Below are 17,615 nucleotides of genomic sequence, written 5' to 3' on the forward strand. Positions count from 1 at the left end.
GTGGGTAGGTAGGCAAGCTAGGCAGACAATCTTGTCTTGGACGGGGCGCATCCAACGATGGCGATTATTACAGATGGCCGCCATATGCAAGAAGCATTTCTCAACAGGAGATGTATTGCTGTAGAGGTTGTCGCTCGGCCAAGCTTTACAGGTATCTAAGTCTCGGGTGAACCACAGAAATAGCACATGTCATGCCCATTCATCCGACTGACTACATACCATGTGCTGTAAGCATGTCTGCAGCTCCCCCGCTTTGCGCTTACTGGGCAGCCACAACCTACCGCGTATCTTGTTGCCCTATGGCGCCAAAGAGCTTTGGTCTAGGGGCGCCAACGTCTTGTCATTGGACAAGAAATAACGCATCGTGCGATAGGTAGGCTTGGTAGGCTCGTCCAATGTGCCATCAACGTTATACTTTGCTTGTTATATTGGGGCAACGGTAGTGGAGACCAATTTACTCGGCTCCGCCCGTGCCGAGGACGTGGTCTATGCAAGCTACGGGATGAGGTCAAGCAATTCGCTAGGGCCGTGGCTGTCGATTGCCAACGGCTACGATTAACCATTCACACGAGATCTTTATGGGCTCCCTCTATGCCATGTGCCCATCATGGTGGGAAAACGGTTCTTTTTGACATTGGAGCAATACTGGGTGAATGTCTTGCAATCCAGACTTGACCCGTGGCGGTGCATGTTTCCTGTCGAAACATGAAGCGTCCCAGATGTTATATGGTTTACTCAAGACAGCCTCTCAGGGCATTGGCTTGACCCTTTACATGTTGAAAGTGTCCCAGCTTTGTCGAGATAGCCCTGGCCAAGCAAAGTCGTCACGGCAGCTGTGCTTAATCATGGCCTGCTTGAAAGTTCAGATGGAAATTGATGGGTGAGGAAAAGGTCGCGAGTCGACCGTACGCTCCCAAGCATAAGAAATAAAGGTCACGCCAACTTTATACCTTGAGACGGCTGGCTACAAGCTCATTTAGGCGCTCGAATCTTCAGCGCAAGCGACAATTCTCCCGCCCAAAGAAGGAAACATGAAGTTTCTGGGTAGACTCTGTTTTACGGTAGCCGCAGCTGCTGTGCAATTTAGTCATGGAGCTGCCGCAGAGGTTCGCGCCGTCGCAGCAGGAGTAGGTCGCACGATTCCGTCACTTGGGTTCATTCATTTTCTTCTTCTAGGATTGAACAATACTTACCTTTTTCCGGTGACAGATGCAAGAAACATCAATGTCTTTGTCGAGATTACGCCTCCATGTTCAGTCGCCACGTCCCCGACTAGTCACGTTACGCGAAGGAGCTTCGGTCTCTCCGCCAGTTATCGTGATGGGGCATGAATCTGTATCTTTTATCCCGATGGAGAAACATTCGTACATTTTCGAGGTGAACGATACGGCGCATGACATGCTAGCAACCATCCAATTTGCTTCGCAAGAAGCGAGTGACTCGGGTGGAACGACAGTGCACGTGGCAAGACGGACCAGCGATGGAAACGGTTGGATTCTGGACATGACACAGATAGGGAGCCTGAGACTGATGGGATCTCTGGCGGGAGAGTATCTCATGGTCAGACAACAAAAAGACCTATACCAAAACAAGGAGGAAGCAGAGCTGCGCAGGAGACGAGAAGAGAAAGTGATTACGCAAAGGGCAGAGATAAGCGATCAATGCGCAGCCTGGCTCCGGTACTGCGCAGTCATGACAAGCGACCCTAGACAACAAACCCCACCACCTCGGCCTCCGGCACCGATGCTTGGGCCTCCACCACCTCCACCGTCTGGTCCGGGACTTGGACCTGTGCCTGAATCACCACCCTCAAGGACTCCTCCTGCTCCTGGGGCGAATAGCAATAGTGGGAATGGATTGGGCCCGCCGGCGACTGAAGGGCCACCGCCTCCCCCGGCGATGCAAAATATTGGTGGTCCTTTTCAGACTGCGCCGTCATTTGCGATTAGGAAAGGGGCGTGGCAGGGGAAGTTGACTTTGGTGGTTTGGCTTTTGGCTTTCCTGGCCTAACTTGACTGCCCTGGGCACCTTTGCAGTATTGAGCAGTGAGTTTTGCTGGCTGATACCCATCGATTGCGAGTATTTTATTCCGTGTATAGGTACCTATTTTGTATTTACATCTTGAGCTGTTTGGGTGGGTGGGTAGCCGGCTACAAATCCAAATCCAACCGCAAATTCAGGAACACGATTGATTGATTCCCCTTGCATGCCCTACTACGTAGTACAGATAAGCGCCTTTTCGCATGTGAAAGCGCAATAGGAAAGACGCTCCGGTAGTGGATAGACCCGAACAATACCCGAACAAGACCTTTGTTGCTACGTTGTATTCGTGGCGCTCGCTCACTATTGCTGCTTGCGCCTCATTTTTCTGCGGTGCTGCTATCGCCATGGGTGGAAGGCTTTACCGGTACTGGGTGCAACATGCATAATTTGTTCTAGCGAGAACTCAATCAGGCCTAGTTGGGACCTGAATGGATCCATCCGTTCATCTCGCGGAACGGATCTTGCTATCTGATCCACACCCGGGATTGCGGGGGTCCCAATAACCCACTTGAGAGTACAACCCAAAATACAAGAAAGGCACCGCGGAGTCAGCATCACCTTCCTATCGAGGCACTTCCACTCCCCGCACGTGGTCTCGTGGGACCAATTCCGGAAGCCACTGTCGGACGAGTTGGGGCGCACAGCTGCCGCACGCGCCCACTGTCGATAATATGTGCCTTATGTCATGCTAGGTAATTATTGCCTAGCGAAGTATAACTCGTGTACCGTGGGCGCTAGTCTTGGGACTCCTTTGTCGACCCAAAACGGGAAATTAGACCTTTTCGGCGAGACTGCCGAGCGGGCCCTACGCGTATTACGTATCCATAACGTTGCGTACCCCCTGTTCGGCACCCCCCCTGTTCGGCACCCAAAAATAACAACACTTTTATTTTTATCCTCCAATTTCTATTATAAATATCTCGATGAATCTGTCACTTTTGGATTTACTTTTTTCTGATTTTAATTCTCCATTTTCCAATGAAGCAATATACTGAAAAACAGCTTATATCTGCAATTAACGACGTCAATAATGGCAATCCAATTGCAAAAACCTCCCGAAAATGGGGAATACCTAGGTCTACACTTCAAAGTCGACTTAAAGGTTCTCAACCTTATAAAAAAGCACAAAGCCCTTTTCAAAGGCTTTCCACGGAACAGGAAAAGCATTTGGCTGATTGGGTACTTACCCAAACAGCTTTAGGGCTTCCGCCAACGCATCAAGAATTACGCTTTTTTGCCGAACGAATTCTTCAAGCCGCCGGAGAGACAAAAGGCCTTGGAAAACGTTGGATAACTCGTTTTTTGGCTCGTTATCCAATCCTTAAAACCCAAAGGCCCCGTCGAATAGATAACGCCCGGGTTAATGGCGCTACTACGGAGGTAATTAAATCTTGGTGGCTTTATATTACGAACCCGGTTATTAACGCTATTAAACCGGAAAACCGTTGGAATATGGACGAAACCGGTATAATGGAAGGCAAAGGATCTAATGGCCTAGTATTAGGGCTTAACGGGATCCGGCCGTTGCAACGAAAAGAGCCCGGAACGCGTGGTTGGACGACTATAATCGAATGTATATCGGCTACGGGCGTTGCCCTCCCTCCCCTCGTTATATTTAAGGGAAAAAACGTACAACAACAATGGTTTCCCACGGATTTAAGCCCTTTCGATAATTGGCAATTTCATGCAACCGAAAACGGGTGGACAAATAACCAAACGGCTATCGAATGGTTAAAAAAGGTGTTTATTCCGTATACCCAACCTTTAACCCCTGAAAAGCGGTTATTAGTTTTGGATGGCCATGGATCACATATAACGGACGAATTTATGCTTCTTTGCTTGCAAAATAATATTCAACTCCTATATTTACCCCCTCATTCGTCACACGTTCTTCAACCATTGGATCTATCGGTTTTTGGGCCGTTAAAAGAAGCTTATCGACGTCAACTTGGATTTGTTAGCCAATTTTGCTGTTCAACAGTTATTGGAAAACGAAATTTCCTACTTTGTTATCGAAAGGCCAGATTAAAAGCATTTATAGCAAAAACCATTCAATCTGGTTGGCGTACAACGGGGTTATGGCCGGTAAACTTGGTTAAACCACTTTTAAGCCCTTTTTTGTTAGAAAATAGCAACGCCAACGTTATAAAAGATAAAAACAACGGTTTGCAAAGGGATAAAACACCGGAAAGCCCAGCCCAAAAAATTAACGACCCGTCTTTACTTATTTGGAAAACCCCTAAAACGACCCGAGATATCCGACTTCAACTGCAAAAACTTTCCCAATCCAACAAAACCAACGCTACTTCACGTCTTTTATTTGCAAAAGTCCAAAAAAGCTTCGAAGCCAAAGATACCCTTTTGGCTAGCGCCCAGCAAAAAATCAGCTTATTGGAAGCACAACTGGAGGCAATACGGCCGGTTAAAAGGAGGAGGGTGGTTCCGGATCCAAACGAGCTTTTGGTTAACAAACAGAACATTATTGGATTGCAGGAAAATAATATAGAAAATTTGGAACCTTTAGCTGATGAAGAAGAGGTTAATGAACCGGAGAAGCGTGAAAACGATTGTATTTTTGTCCGTTGATAATTTTATATTTAAATCAGTTTATAAAAGTAGGCATTTCGTTGTTAGATTTTCAGGGTGCCGAACAGGGGGGGGTGCCGAACAGGGGGTACGCAACGTTAGTCGATGGCGCAACCGAATTGCATGCGGTAGACGAGTAGGATAACGGCACTTGGCGCGGCTTTATTGAATTTGTTGTATACTACACTGCCTTTTTTTTTGGCCTACCGTGCCTATCTACCATTGCCACCTAGGTAAGGTAGGGACCCGACCTTGGCCAAACCAAATGCAAGATATAAGTGCATATTGCCTCCCATCATGTTCGAGTTGGAATATCCCCCTTTTTTTTCCTCAACGTCCAAGGTGGTTTTGCCAGACGTCCGACAGTCGACTCTTCTAGCCAAAGCAGTCTTTTGCCCGGTCTCGCCCCGCACGTCCTAGTCGCTCATTAATCATCTGCATCATGGTTGTCCTTCGTTACTCTGGCCTCGTGGCCCTCCTTGCCAGCACGGCTTTTGCCGGAAAGAGCATCAAGGATGTCACCACCCTCAAGCCCATCACCAAGCATGCTAGCTTGAAGGTTCGGGCCGATGACGCCTCGGTGGCTCCCAGCACGTCAATCACGCTCGACTACGGTCTGGACTCCCAGCCCATGGTGCACGTCGACCTGAAGATGCAGACCCCGACCGTTGTGCTCGAGGATGTTGCGTCGGTGAACAACGTCACCTGTGCCGACGGCGCCCTCAAGGTCACCTTCAAGAACACCGAGGGTTTCTTGGCCGCCGTCGCCACTTGGTCAAACAAGGGCGACCTGGTCTTCTTCACCAACCACCTCGGCGGCTGCGACACCGAGGCCGAGCGTGGTGTGTTTCTGGTCAACCAGTTTAGCGGCGATGCTGAGGCCCTGACTGTGACTGCCCACTCTGAGAAGAAGGACGTCGCCAGCACGGCGGGTAAGTTTTTTTTTCTTTTTTTTTCTTTTTTTTTTCTTTTTTACACATATATCCTCCTGATGGATGTTATTAATAGCAATATGCTAACGTGGAATCTCCCCCGTGTCCAGCTCAAACCGTCATCGAGTTCCAGGGAGTCCCCGTCGCCAAGAAGCGCCGTGCTGTGGCCAAGCGCGAGAAGCTCGACCCTCGTGGCATCAGCATCAACGAGAACGGTCTGACCATCGGTGGCACTGTCGGCATCCCCCAGGGCACCTCCATCTACTCGTTCCCCCCTTACCTTGAGGTTTCGGCAGACACTGCCCAGATCACCGCCTCCGTCACCTTCTCCGGAAAGGTCGACTACAACGTGCTCGGCGGCAAGCTGAACCAGCTGTACGTCGACATCGATTCCAGCATTGATGCCGAGGTGGGCATCACCCTGGCCGCCACCGCCGAGTACCGCGACAGCTTCACCTACAACCCCACCAAGCTTTCTTACATGATTGTCGATGTTCCGGGCATCATCACCCTCGGCCCCGAGCTTCTTTTTGCCGTCGGCCTCGACATCGACGTCGGTGCGGGAGTGACTGTCAAGGGCAGCGCCGGTGCCGGCCTCAAGAACGGCCGCATGCACCTCGACTTCCTCGACATGAGCAAGACCACCGCCGAGCCCTGGCAGCCGGTGCACAACGCCCAGCTGGACCTTTCGCAAAAGGCCCTGGCCAAGGCCGACACCTGGATCGACGTCACCTTCCAGCTCGTCGTCGAGGTTCTGGCCGGAGTCGTCGACCTCAATGCCGGTCTGACTGCTCGCCCCCGCTTCAACAACGAGTTCGCCTTTGCCGCCTCGCAAACCGTCAACGGGACGGGCGGCGTCACCCAGCCCACCGACGGCATGGCGTGCGCCCAGGGGTTGAGCATCAAGAGCGACTTCTCCTTCAGCCTGTTGGCTTTTGTCAGCAGCCTCTGGTCGCGCACGCTCTACAGCGTCCAGGTTCCTATCGCCGACAAGTGTTATACTTGGATCGAGAATTCGGCCTAGGACCTGAAAGTTTCCTATGTACCCATTATTTATGTCGGAACTTGTAATTTAGCTAGCACAAGAATCGAGAAATAATATAATTGCTATGAGAAAAAAAAAACTGCATTGTCAAACGGCTATTTTTGGGTATCCAGCGGTTGACTTCCCATTTTTAATACTACGTGCTAGTACTACCGGGAAATTATAATCTCGGGGTTTATTTTACCCCTAAAACCCGAAGTTGTACAATTAAATCGCGTCGCCGGGGTTTAAATATAGTCTGGGGGTTTATCATCCAAATAAATAAAAATAAAACAGTCCAAATCTTTTTTAAACATGTAATTAATTATGGTTTGGAAATTCCTGCGGCGTTAATCAAACCGAAACCTCTTACTATAAACCTCTATTTCCACACCAGAAAACTTTTTATACAGCTTTTACAATTCCCTTCCTACAATTGAATAACCTTCAGGTATTTCTCCCCGTAAAATTTCATAATCACACAACTCAATGACCCAAATCTTTATATATAACCCATCGGAAATTTTGAGATCAGCGCTGGTGCCTATATCGCGGTCCGCCCAATCTACATTTCCACGGCCCTTTTTCAAATACATACGGCAATCACAAGCTTGAGTGCCGAGAGCTTGGAGGAGGGTAAGAAATGTGGGCAGAAAGACGGTTGCGAATCGCATGGTTCTTGATTTTTCATTAGCAAATAAATATAAAAAGCGGAAGAGTTTGTAAAATGAAGTTGGACTTACTTGTTACGACCAGAGGGTTGGGCCGGTACCAGGGAGGCCAGGTGGGGTCGTGCCCCTCCTGACGACACTCGCCCAGAAAAGTCACCGACCGGCAGAACAGGGATTACGTAAGGACAAAGCCACGTGACAGCACGTGACTGCCAAGACAGTTGATCTCAAACGGACAAGGGATGATCTCAAAGATCACAACCTGATCTCCAGAGACCCTGGGGAGTCTTTAAGATCAGAGACCTTTCAGGAGAGATCACATTCGGAATATAGTTTATATAAGGCACGCTCATTACCATGTAGATAGATTCGATTCTAGGATTGCTTAGCAGCAATCAAACTCTAGTTAACCTCAATACTTACTTGAGAACGATCATAACTTCACCCCCAGTCATTGAGAACCCCAGTTACCCAGTCAGACGCTCAGTTGCTTCAACCCACTGTACTTTACCCTAAGAACAGGTTACCCCGATACCTTGATCGTAACATTACTAAAGAGTGAGCTTTTCAAGAAGGAGATTCAATAGTTGATTTCTATGGGTGAGGTTTGACGGAGTTCTTGGGTGAATTAAAAGTGAAGGAGTTGTACGGAATTATCACAAGGGCAAACACAGCATTTATATTTAATTCGATAAGCATACCTTGTATGCAGACTGACAATCGGGGACTCACTTTACGTTTGTTCGCTCCGTAAAGCTAATATAACGCATTGTAAACAAACAGGGTTATAAATTAATGCTACTAATAATATATCGAAGACATTCGAACAAACTTGTTTTATTAGCAAGTTTTATTTTGAACTACTTTTAGACCAGTTCCAGAAAGGGTAAAGCCTGTGTAGTAATAGTGCTTTTAACAGTATTTTTTGTACAATTTATTGCAATTAATTTGACAATAGTGCTGATAATAACCACTTGTTAATTTGCGACGGCCCACTCGTCCAAGTTGTTATATTATAAAGGTAGATTATCTAATCAAATTTCGATATTTCGGCAAGAAGCACGGTTTTCTATTACTATTACTAATACAAAAACGGAACAAATAGGCTCTTAATTTTATTCCCAAAATTATTATTCTAGTCCACCAGTTACGCCGCTGGCAGGTAAAGTTTCGTCGAGCTAAAAATAGTGTGACAATATTCACTAGTCCCTAATTTAGATAACTATTTTCTATGTATCATAAATTAGGACTTCTTTACTCTTCTTTTCATTTCGCTTATAGTAATTCATAGATTGAAGTTTTACAGTAAGCTTTCAACAGCATTAAATATTAGCGAGTTCCAATATATATTGGACTCACTGTAATCATAATAACTAAGGCCGTAGGACAGCTGCTGGATGTAAACGAGTCGCTGCTAGTCTCTCTCCCATGTCCAAATACCTGATCAAGATAAGAGATGAAACAGGATTCCTGTGTGCCTATTTTAAGCTACATGATACCAATATCTGGGAAGAAGACCTTGATCTCTCCCCATAGACTACATCTGTACCTAGAACACAGGATAGAGTTTTGACAGGAGGGTGGCTCAGTCTACGAGAACCCGTTTATGCGTATTTGTAACTTGTAGTTTTCCGGAGTATGGGGAATGTCAGGAACAAGTAAGACGGACCACCAGTCCATACCGATAAACCGACAGATGCAGCACGATCGTAAGCAAGCCGTCCTAGCATATAATCTATCTTCCTACTTACATAGCAGCGGTTGGATCCAGACGTCTCATTGTCAAAGCAGAAAGCTGCGAGTGCGTGATCATGTCAGGTCAAAACTGCATGGGTAACGGGTTTCTCCATCTCCGCATACCTAGCTGGGGTGGCAGCCGGCGAGCCAGTTTCGACATTGCCCGGTGGTTGAAAAGACGAGAGAGTGAGGGTTGCGGAGAGGGCTGTCAACAACGACCGAGTCGGTAGCTTCGCCAGCTGTAACCTCAACCGGGAGCCAATATCAAGCGGTCTTTGAAGATGAAAAGAAAAGAAGAAAAAGAAAAGTCTGCCGCCTGCAACACAGCTTCCCGCGCTGATTACAAGGGGCGATGATGGCAAGTATCTCTTCCAGCAAGGTAACAGCAAGAGGACGTGCAACCACAGGTTAATGTGCGCCGTTGGGTCAAAGCGGGGAATCGAGGTAACGAGGTTAGGATACAGCGAGAGACTGTTGGTGAAGCAAAGGCCAGACTTGAATTTCTTTTCCCATGTAATGTAAATAGGTTGTTTAGAAAGTCTTGTACAAGGCCTTCATTAGTGGTCTGAATTTCCTGCGTGGTCTGAGCCACTGCGGCTGGCTCTCGCTTCGCCGAGGTGCTGACGTGAAAGCAGCTCCACCCATAAGCCCAGGAGCATCAGCACTCAAACGAGACAGCACCCAATTGCCGTTTTCAGCCCTTCGTATAATCTCACCCCCTGATTGGTCCATTCCACCTCTTGCCAGCCCCCATTTGACCCACCTGGGATTAAATGCCATACGCTATCCAGAGGGGCCATATGTAAGCACCCATCTGGGCTAATTTCTTGGTGCTCGTGTCACCTCGCCTTGTAATCTTCTCCGATTTACGAACAACCCTATGGACGCGGGCAGGGGAATCAACTTTTGGCCCCCATTTGCTCTAGTTCAAGGCTGTACAAGCCAGCTGGATCGATCGGTACTATTTTGAGTTGGCTAGATGCTAGCTGCGGGAAGAGCCGCCGTCAGTAGCGAGTAGGAAAGCAAAGTCCAAGGTCCGTCCCCTGGCACTAACCACTAAGCTGTGGGTTAGTGCCCGGTGGTAGTGAGTAAGGATATCGAATCTTTCTGTTTGTGGGTCTAGACATGCACACCCACTTCCTAAGCTTCATGGTTCATTATAGAGTTGTGATCCTCTCAGTCCACTCGCACGACCTGCATCTCGGCCCACACCTCAGTGACAGACTAGGGTTTCAAGATTACTGCGGTCGTCCCCCAAGACGGGTCCCCTGGCCGCAGCCCTTTAGTCACGAATATCGCTTCTCAGTCAGAATACAGGACTGAGTCCTCATACACAGCTTTGCACAGTGTCATAGTTTGGCTCCAGCCAAGACCTGCTAGACCCAGAATATGCACCTTCTACGTTGCACTGATGAGTGCTTACTATCCCAGGAGCTTTACGAGCATCAAAATAGCTTCATCTGGCCATGAGGGTAGTTCAGTCTCCAAGGACTGGGTATCATGGCTCATGTATAAAAGGAGCCATGGCAGTATCTGTTGATGTTTTGTTTCTTCTGTCAGAACATCATCAACATCAAAGCATCCTCAACAACATCCTTTTCATTTGTCTTCTGTTTTCCTTTTTTTTTCCTTTTTTCCTTTGTGCAAGTTATTTCGTTTTTTTCCTTGTATTAAGCTTATCTTCTGCTCAGTAACATTTCATCGACCCGTCATTTCATTTTTACTTGTCTTCAAACATAACTCGGCATATCCCTCTCACCTTTGAAACCCCCTTGTTTCCTCAACACCGTTTACCGTGCTAAAAGCTCATCATCCATCATGCATTTCACCAGCAACATGGGCGTCGGTGCCATCCTGCTCAGCGCAGTTGCCGTCTCAGCCTGGCCCATCGACGGAGCCAGCCCCAACCGCCTGACCGCCCGCGGTGTCGGCGTGGATGCCGGCAACATTCCGGTCGAGGTCAACGGCGTGATAGCAACAAGGGAAGTTCCCGGCGCCAAGAATCCCAAGCCCGCCGCCGGTCCTGCTCTTCCCGCATCTGCCGCCGGGAAAAAGACAACCGCGTCTCCACCCGGCGCCGCCGCTGTTGTCCCGCCGCCCAAGCCACCCGTGGCCGACAAGGGCAAGGGTGCCAAACCTCCAACGGGCGGCCTGACCACCCCGCAGGGGCTGCCGGTGCCGCAGGGTGCCGACAAGGGTGGCAAGGCTCCTGGCGCCCCGGCACAGAGCACCACAAACACCAACAAGCCGGCCGTCGGCAGCACCGGCACTACTTCCCCGGCGCCCAACCTCGCCTGCGCTCCGGGAGCGAATAAGAAGAAGGGCAAGCTGGGCAGGCGCGCCGACAACAACCCGTGGTGCACCAACACCAACCAGTGGGGCTCCAGCAATGCTGCCAGTGGCTCTGGCGGGTACAACGCCGGCGGGAGCGGCGCCAACATTTGGGGCAGCAGCACTGCCGGCGGCAGCAGTGCCAACATCTGGGGTAGCAGCACCGGCGGCGGTGGCGGTGGCGGTGGCAACCCCAACTGGGGCGGCGGCGGCGCTGCTGCGGCGGGAAGCAGCGACGGCGGCTTCAGCGCCATAGGCGGGCAGGAGATTGCGATGCAGCAGTTCGGCGGCCCGTTCCCGGGCCAGACGTACAAGACCAAGGGGCTGGTCAACTGCTTCGGCGTGGCGGTGCTGACCAACGCGGCGCAGTTTGCGACCAGGGCGCCGGCGCTGGCCCACGTCACGGCCGACATGGCGGGCATGCAGACGCTCGCGGCCTTTGTGCAGCAGGTCGCGCAGAGCGGCTACCCCACGACCAGGATCGTCATCCGCCAGGCCAGCACGTCGAGCGGCACGGTGCCCAACTGGACGCCCACCGACACCTCCAACATCCTGAGCCTGAGGAGCCACGTCGTCTCGGTGCTGTCCACCCTCGGCGTCCAGCCCCAGGCCGTCTCGAGCTCCATGGGCGGCGAGCTTTACCGTAACCGCCAGCCTCCTGCTGGCACCATGTGGGTGAATGCTCAGGGCCAGATCTATGTTGACGGCAACCTGATCCAGTAAAGACTTGGCTCAGTGGTCGTTGAGCTGTGGGGTTCTGGGAGGTGACGGGGGTGTGGTGGAACTATGGCTCTTCTTGAGAGGCGTGGGATGATGCTTGGGATATTTTGGCGCTGGCGGCAGGCATTTCAAACAAAAGTCTCTGTAGCATTGATTTGGGCGTCATTTTTGAGTTGGCTTTCTTTTTTTTGCATTCAACATTGGATACCAAGCAAACACTTGCAGATATCACCTATCCAGTTAATAGTGTTAGTTTTTATCGTCAGTACTTCTCCCATCGTCACTTGGAAAGTTAGAAGTATGCCCTTCATGTAGCCGTGTATGGCCCGCGACCTGATGATCGAGTGGGTGTAAGCTCCAAGCTCGTCTTCAACCCTTTTTGTCATCACCACTCACTGCCAAGTCCACTGGAACCTAGGCAGCATCCGACTTGATAACATTCCGGGTACCTTTACCCACCGCCTGGACCAAGGCCTGACAAGTTTGACTGTGGGAAACGCCATGTTGCATGATGGTGTAAATTTCCTTGCTTTCTCTTGTTCGTTTCTTGAAAGATCTAGACTCACTTCATGTAAACATTCCTCAATTTCTGCCGATGAAAACAGAGAGAAAGACCATCATCCTGGTGTTCTGTACCGTCAAGGTCCCATCAAGATGTAACAGGCATAGTCCAAGTCTTGTTGAGGATCTGAGTCGCTCAAGATGTAGGCTTATTAGATTCAGGCCCTTGCCCAAGGGATCGGCAATGATTCTGGTATACCCTGCCCTCTAACAATCAAGATGCTTGCACAAGTACCGAGGACGCTGTTGGCGTAAAAGCCATCACTCTTGTTTTGTCTTGATTGGCCACTTGGACGCAATCCTGACCCATTAAATATTGCGGGCAGGATCCCGCTAAAGAGCAAAAGTCGGAGAGAGCGACGTCATGACGACAGGGAGTAAGGCTGCGTGTGGAACACTACAGGCAGTCATTGGTATGCAGCCCCTCAAGAGCTTCCGTCGTCAGCATAGCTTATATGTAGACCAAGCCAACTAAACAAGGCTTGATGGATCTTATCTGACTCCTCCTTCCTATTTTGGATGGTAGTATTGACGGCATATAAGCACTAAAATTCACCTAGGATTGATGTACTTACAGTAGACATCTACAGTACGCAAGTATTCAGAAATCAGGATCATGCATGACACCTCCAATTTATATACATGAATGATCGCCCTGCTCTGCTACTCAGCACTGGCCCAGGATTTCAGATCAACGGCTTTCCTGACAATGGCATTCGCAATCTGTATTTTTCTCGCCCTGCTGGGCTACGTGCTGGGTCAGGGGTCTCGGGAATGCCCGACCGAACAGCTGACGGTCAAGACCTCCACGGGTACATTTACAGGTGTGATCGATCCCGAGTTTCCACACACGCGCCAATTCCGCGCCGTCCCGTTTGCAAAGCCGCCCGTGGCGTCACTCCGTTGGATGCCCCCGCAGAAACTCGAGCCGACGGACTCGCACCACTATGCCACGCGCTTCCCGCCGTCCTGCCCCCAGTTTGTATCTGGGGTGCCGACATTCTGGAACGGCGACCTTACTCGAGGCAATCTGATCTACAATGGTGCACAGAATGATACTTCGGGACTCGTGGGCGAGGCTACTTCCGAGGACTGTTTATATCTAGCGATATGGACACCTACCCTCGCCAGCAACGAAACTACAGCAGAGCAGGACGAGCTCCTACCCGTCCTCTTCTTCATGACAGGCGGCGGCTTCTACATGGGCGGGGTCGACATCCCCTGGCAGATGCCCACGTCGTGGGTCGAGCGGTCACGGTCGCACATTGTGGTCACCATCAACTACCGCGTCGGCATCTTTGGCTTCCCCAACGCGCGCGGGCTCGACGACCAGAACCTCGGCATCCTGGACCAGCGCGCCGCCCTCGAGTGGGTGCGGGACAACATTGCCGCGTTCGGCGGCGACCCGACCCGCATCACGCAGATGGGCCGCTCGGCGGGCGCCACCTCGGTCGACATGCACTCGTACGCCTGGCACGACGACCCCATCGCCCAGGCCATCTACATGCAGTCCGGGACCGTCTTCTCCACCAACCCGCTGCGCTTCGCCCCTCCGGCCTACTCCAACTTTAGCTTCGTGGCGCGCCGGCTCGGCTGCGAGCCTCCCTGCGGTCGTGGAGGCGAGCAGGACGAAGCGGAAAGGGCCGCGGCGGAGCTGGACTGCATGCGGCGCCTGTCGTACATGCAGATCGTCAACTTTGTCGGGCAGTACGGCGACAACGGCACGGCGCCGCCGCTCACCTTTGCCTGGACCCCGGACGACCGCGTCGTCTTTTACAACTACACGGCGCGCTCCGAGGAGGGCCTCATCGCGCGCGTGCCGTACATGATGTCGGTCGCGGCCAACGAGTGGTCGTCGCTGGTCCCCTGGCCGACCGACAACACAACCGCGGGGCCCTCGCAGTCGGAAATCACGGAACTAAACGTGGAGAGCTACGTCTGCCCGACGCTCAAGTCGACCGTGTACCGCAACAGGCTGGGCGCCGAGACGCCCGTCTTCCGGTTCCAGTGGGCCGGGACCTTTCCCAACCTCAACGTCTACGAGTGGCTCGGCGCGTACCACGCCAGCGACATTCCCATGTTCTTCGGCACCTACCACCTGCTGGACCACGTTGCCGCCAGCACAGAGTTCCAGGCACAAGTCAGCGTGGCCTTGCAGGACCACATACTTGCCTTTGTCAAGGATCCGCACCAAGGACCCCAGCGGGAATACGGCTGGCTGCCCATGGACGCCAGTGAGCCGGATGGAGGGCACCTCCTCCGGTTCGGGGCTGGAGGAAAAGCAGTGCAGCACATTGATGGCGTCGAGGTGGATGGAGTCTGTCTGGGACTGAGGGAATATGACCCGTTCCCGGAATAATTAGGTGTTCAGAAGCAGCTCAAGCGAGAGGGCTCAATCCCAATCCTTTGAACCCTTGTTGCATCGCCTTTCTGTTTATCCGGTGTTTCTGTGGTGACCAGGCTTTAGTTGTTTACCAAAATGTCAAAGTGAAGACAAAATCGAATTGATTGGTGCCTCAAAGTGCAGTAGCAGCAAAACTCTATCATCTCTTGTCAGTGTACGTCCAGTCTGGACCATCACATTTTGGCACATAGCAGATTTCGGCGTTTCCGTCAATGCACAAGCCTATAAAGATAGCTGCGGGTGCAGCTTTTACCATTTAATTTTAGCAGTATGGCTTGTCATTGACACAGTAGAGTTTAATATTCTGAGGGCAGATGCCACCCATCCTGGCCTAACGTCAAATGTATCCGATTTGGAGCTTTAAGGCTTTGAGATGCCATGTAACCAAGTGAGCTAACGTGCCAGCATTCCATCTGAAGTTGCCGTGTATGTCACACAATGTATAAATACCATGCGCTCGCTTGTCTAATCCATTGGCAAAAAGTCCACTCCTGTCCATCATCAGCCAGTCTTGTGTATTCCTTTTCTTAATGCTTTAGCGCCGTCTAGCTGCCTCAAAATCCGACAGGTATTTTCCCACAAGAAACATGGAGCAAGACAGCTTGCTTTTGCATCGAATCCAAAACGCTAACGACTGTCGTCAACACACAATAGTCGCAATAATGGAACTAAAAACCGCTCTGTTGGCCATGGCTTCCATCGTGGCCGTTTCTGCAGGCAAAGACGTTGACCCGAATGTCTATGTCTGGACAGACCGTGCAGATTAGATCTGTATGAGCTTGTTCATACCAAACCTGGACTGACATCATGGTCCTGGGTTCATCGTTTCAATGGCGACGCGCGCAGAGGAAGCGTATTTTGGGCCATCGGTTACAGGTGCAGCGTTGACTATAACTGCAAAAATTTCCATTGCGAAAAGCTGACCTCGTGGCGCTGGAGAAAAAAGAGCATCGAAATGGCGAAAAAGTATCGCGAGAATGGACTACCACCTATTACAAACATTGGTCCGGGACCGAGAATGTTGCTGCCCTGAAACGATATAGTAAGAGGGTTGAAAAATGAAGAAAACAAACCATTGGAACCAGGACAAATCTTTTGTCGCAACGCTACAAAGTTTCCCAAGTTTCCTTTTCTGTTTCCACGGCCAGATTCTATAAGAAGCGAATAACCTTTGTTTGAAGGGCACACAACGAAAAGGTACAAGGCGAGCTGTTTTTCTTCTTCTTTTTTCTTCTTTTTTCTTCTTTTTTCTTCTTTTTTCTTCTTTTTTCTTCTTTTTTCTTCTTTTTTCTTCTTTTTTCTTCTTTTTTCTTCTTTTTTCTTCTTTTTTTTCCTTCTTTTTTTCCTTCTTTTTTTTCCTTCTTTTTTCTTCTTCTTTTTTTTACCGCCTTTTAGTTTGATGCATATTTTCGTCTTACCCCTTACAAGATTGGTACCTTGGTTTATTTCAGTTTGTTCCAGCACATTCAAAGTATTCATGGTCAGAATCTCAGTCACAAAGTATTCCTCGCTTCCCCAAATTGCAAATTCATTCCGAACCCTGGCACTCAACATATATCGGGTTTTGACCGTCTATGCCAAATTCGTATCGATAATCGCATTTAGAAATCAGGACAATTTCTAAACTTGGCAGCAGTTCCACTTTTTCTACAAGTCATTAATCTCCGCCGGCTGCACTGACAAGGAGGATATTCCTTGGCCAATTTTGAGGTCCTGGAACCGAGGCGAGAAGAGGATGTGCCATCCCATGACCATTGCGCTTTCGCACAACAAAAGACGATCTCGGCAGGGGATCTGAACCAGAAGACATCGTGCCTTGGTTCGACTTTGTAAAAGCTACACGGAGTTGGTGACTACGTAAACAAAAGAATTACGAACGCCTCTGTAATCGTTTTATTGATTGCTTTACTGCTTACTATTTACGTCCCCCTTCTAAAGAAGACTTTTTCATTCGTATATCGCCATTTACGCAGAGCATGTAGGTACCTATTTTCAAACGCGAGAGAAAGAAAAGATTCCATTTCGTGAAAAACATCAATGCTGATACTACCGTTTGACGCAGAGTTGCAACCATGGTGCGCGCAAAGATCCTGGCCATCGCCACCATATTGGCCCTTTCACCAGGCGGCGCTCTCGCAGGCCCTCCCGGCTCCGTCGACCCGAGAGGTCCCGAGCGTCCCGTCAGCCCTGGCACTCTCGCCGAGGACGCTGACTCTCCTGCCCGTCCGTGCAAAGTGACCATTTCGATGGCAGTCTCGCCGGGCGGATATTTCCGGCAAATTTACGGCGAGGGCCTTACCACCCGCGGCGGCAGGGTTGCTATCGAGAACTTCAAATGCACCGTTGATGAGACTTGCAATAACCCCAGCTGCCCAGACGTACCTCCCACTTGGCAAGTGACGAGTTATGACGTGGAGAAGAAATTGGAGGGCCTTGGTGAACAGGGAGGGGAAAGCGTGTGGGGGGTGGGCAAAAAGCATGAACTATAAAAGAATTGGCAATAAATTCAAACTGTTCCCTGTACTCGATTCTGCTGGGCAACGCTACATATGTATGTTGATGTTACGATCAAGGTATCGGGTAACCTGTTCTTAGGGTAAAGTACA

At 50.2% G+C, this 17,615-nt stretch overlaps 5 protein-coding genes across 5 annotated transcripts; all 5 read left to right on the top strand.

Moving 5' to 3' along the window:
• Positions 1-1,031: 1,031 nt before the first annotated feature.
• On the top strand, positions 1,032-2,010 carry MGG_17018 (uncharacterized protein; the record flags this gene model as incomplete). The annotated part of the gene is made up of 2 exons (XM_003715922.1): positions 1,032-1,127; positions 1,210-2,010. 2 exons carry the CDS (start codon positions 1,032-1,034, stop codon positions 2,008-2,010), a joined length of 897 nt encoding a protein of 298 aa, XP_003715970.1.
• Positions 2,011-5,071: 3,061 nt separating this feature from the next.
• On the top strand, positions 5,072-6,585 carry MGG_13953 (uncharacterized protein; the record flags this gene model as incomplete). The annotated part of the gene is made up of 2 exons (XM_003715923.1): positions 5,072-5,561; positions 5,672-6,585. 2 exons carry the CDS (start codon positions 5,072-5,074, stop codon positions 6,583-6,585), a joined length of 1,404 nt encoding a protein of 467 aa, XP_003715971.1.
• Positions 6,586-10,811: 4,226 nt separating this feature from the next.
• On the top strand, positions 10,812-12,047 carry MGG_08467 (uncharacterized protein; the record flags this gene model as incomplete). The annotated part of the gene is made up of 1 exon (XM_003715924.1): positions 10,812-12,047. One exon carries the CDS (start codon positions 10,812-10,814, stop codon positions 12,045-12,047), a length of 1,236 nt encoding a protein of 411 aa, XP_003715972.1.
• A 1,267-nt stretch (positions 12,048-13,314) lies between these two features.
• On the top strand, positions 13,315-14,964 carry MGG_08468 (fatty acyl-CoA hydrolase; the record flags this gene model as incomplete). Its single annotated transcript, XM_003715925.1, has 1 exon — positions 13,315-14,964. One exon carries the CDS (start codon positions 13,315-13,317, stop codon positions 14,962-14,964), a length of 1,650 nt encoding a protein of 549 aa, XP_003715973.1.
• Positions 14,965-16,857: 1,893 nt separating this feature from the next.
• MGG_08469 (uncharacterized protein) lies at positions 16,858-17,498 on the top strand (the record flags this gene model as incomplete). Its single annotated transcript, XM_003715926.1, has 2 exons — positions 16,858-16,987; positions 17,072-17,498. The coding sequence occupies exon 2, from the start codon at positions 17,082-17,084 to the stop codon at positions 17,496-17,498; it is 417 nt and encodes a 138-aa protein (XP_003715974.1). The 5' UTR covers positions 16,858-16,987; positions 17,072-17,081.
• Positions 17,499-17,615: the final 117 nt, after the last annotated feature.

Source organism: Pyricularia oryzae, chromosome 4, assembly GCF_000002495.2.
Source record: "Pyricularia oryzae 70-15 chromosome 4, whole genome shotgun sequence".
NCBI lineage: Eukaryota > Fungi > Ascomycota > Sordariomycetes > Magnaporthales > Pyriculariaceae > Pyricularia > Pyricularia oryzae.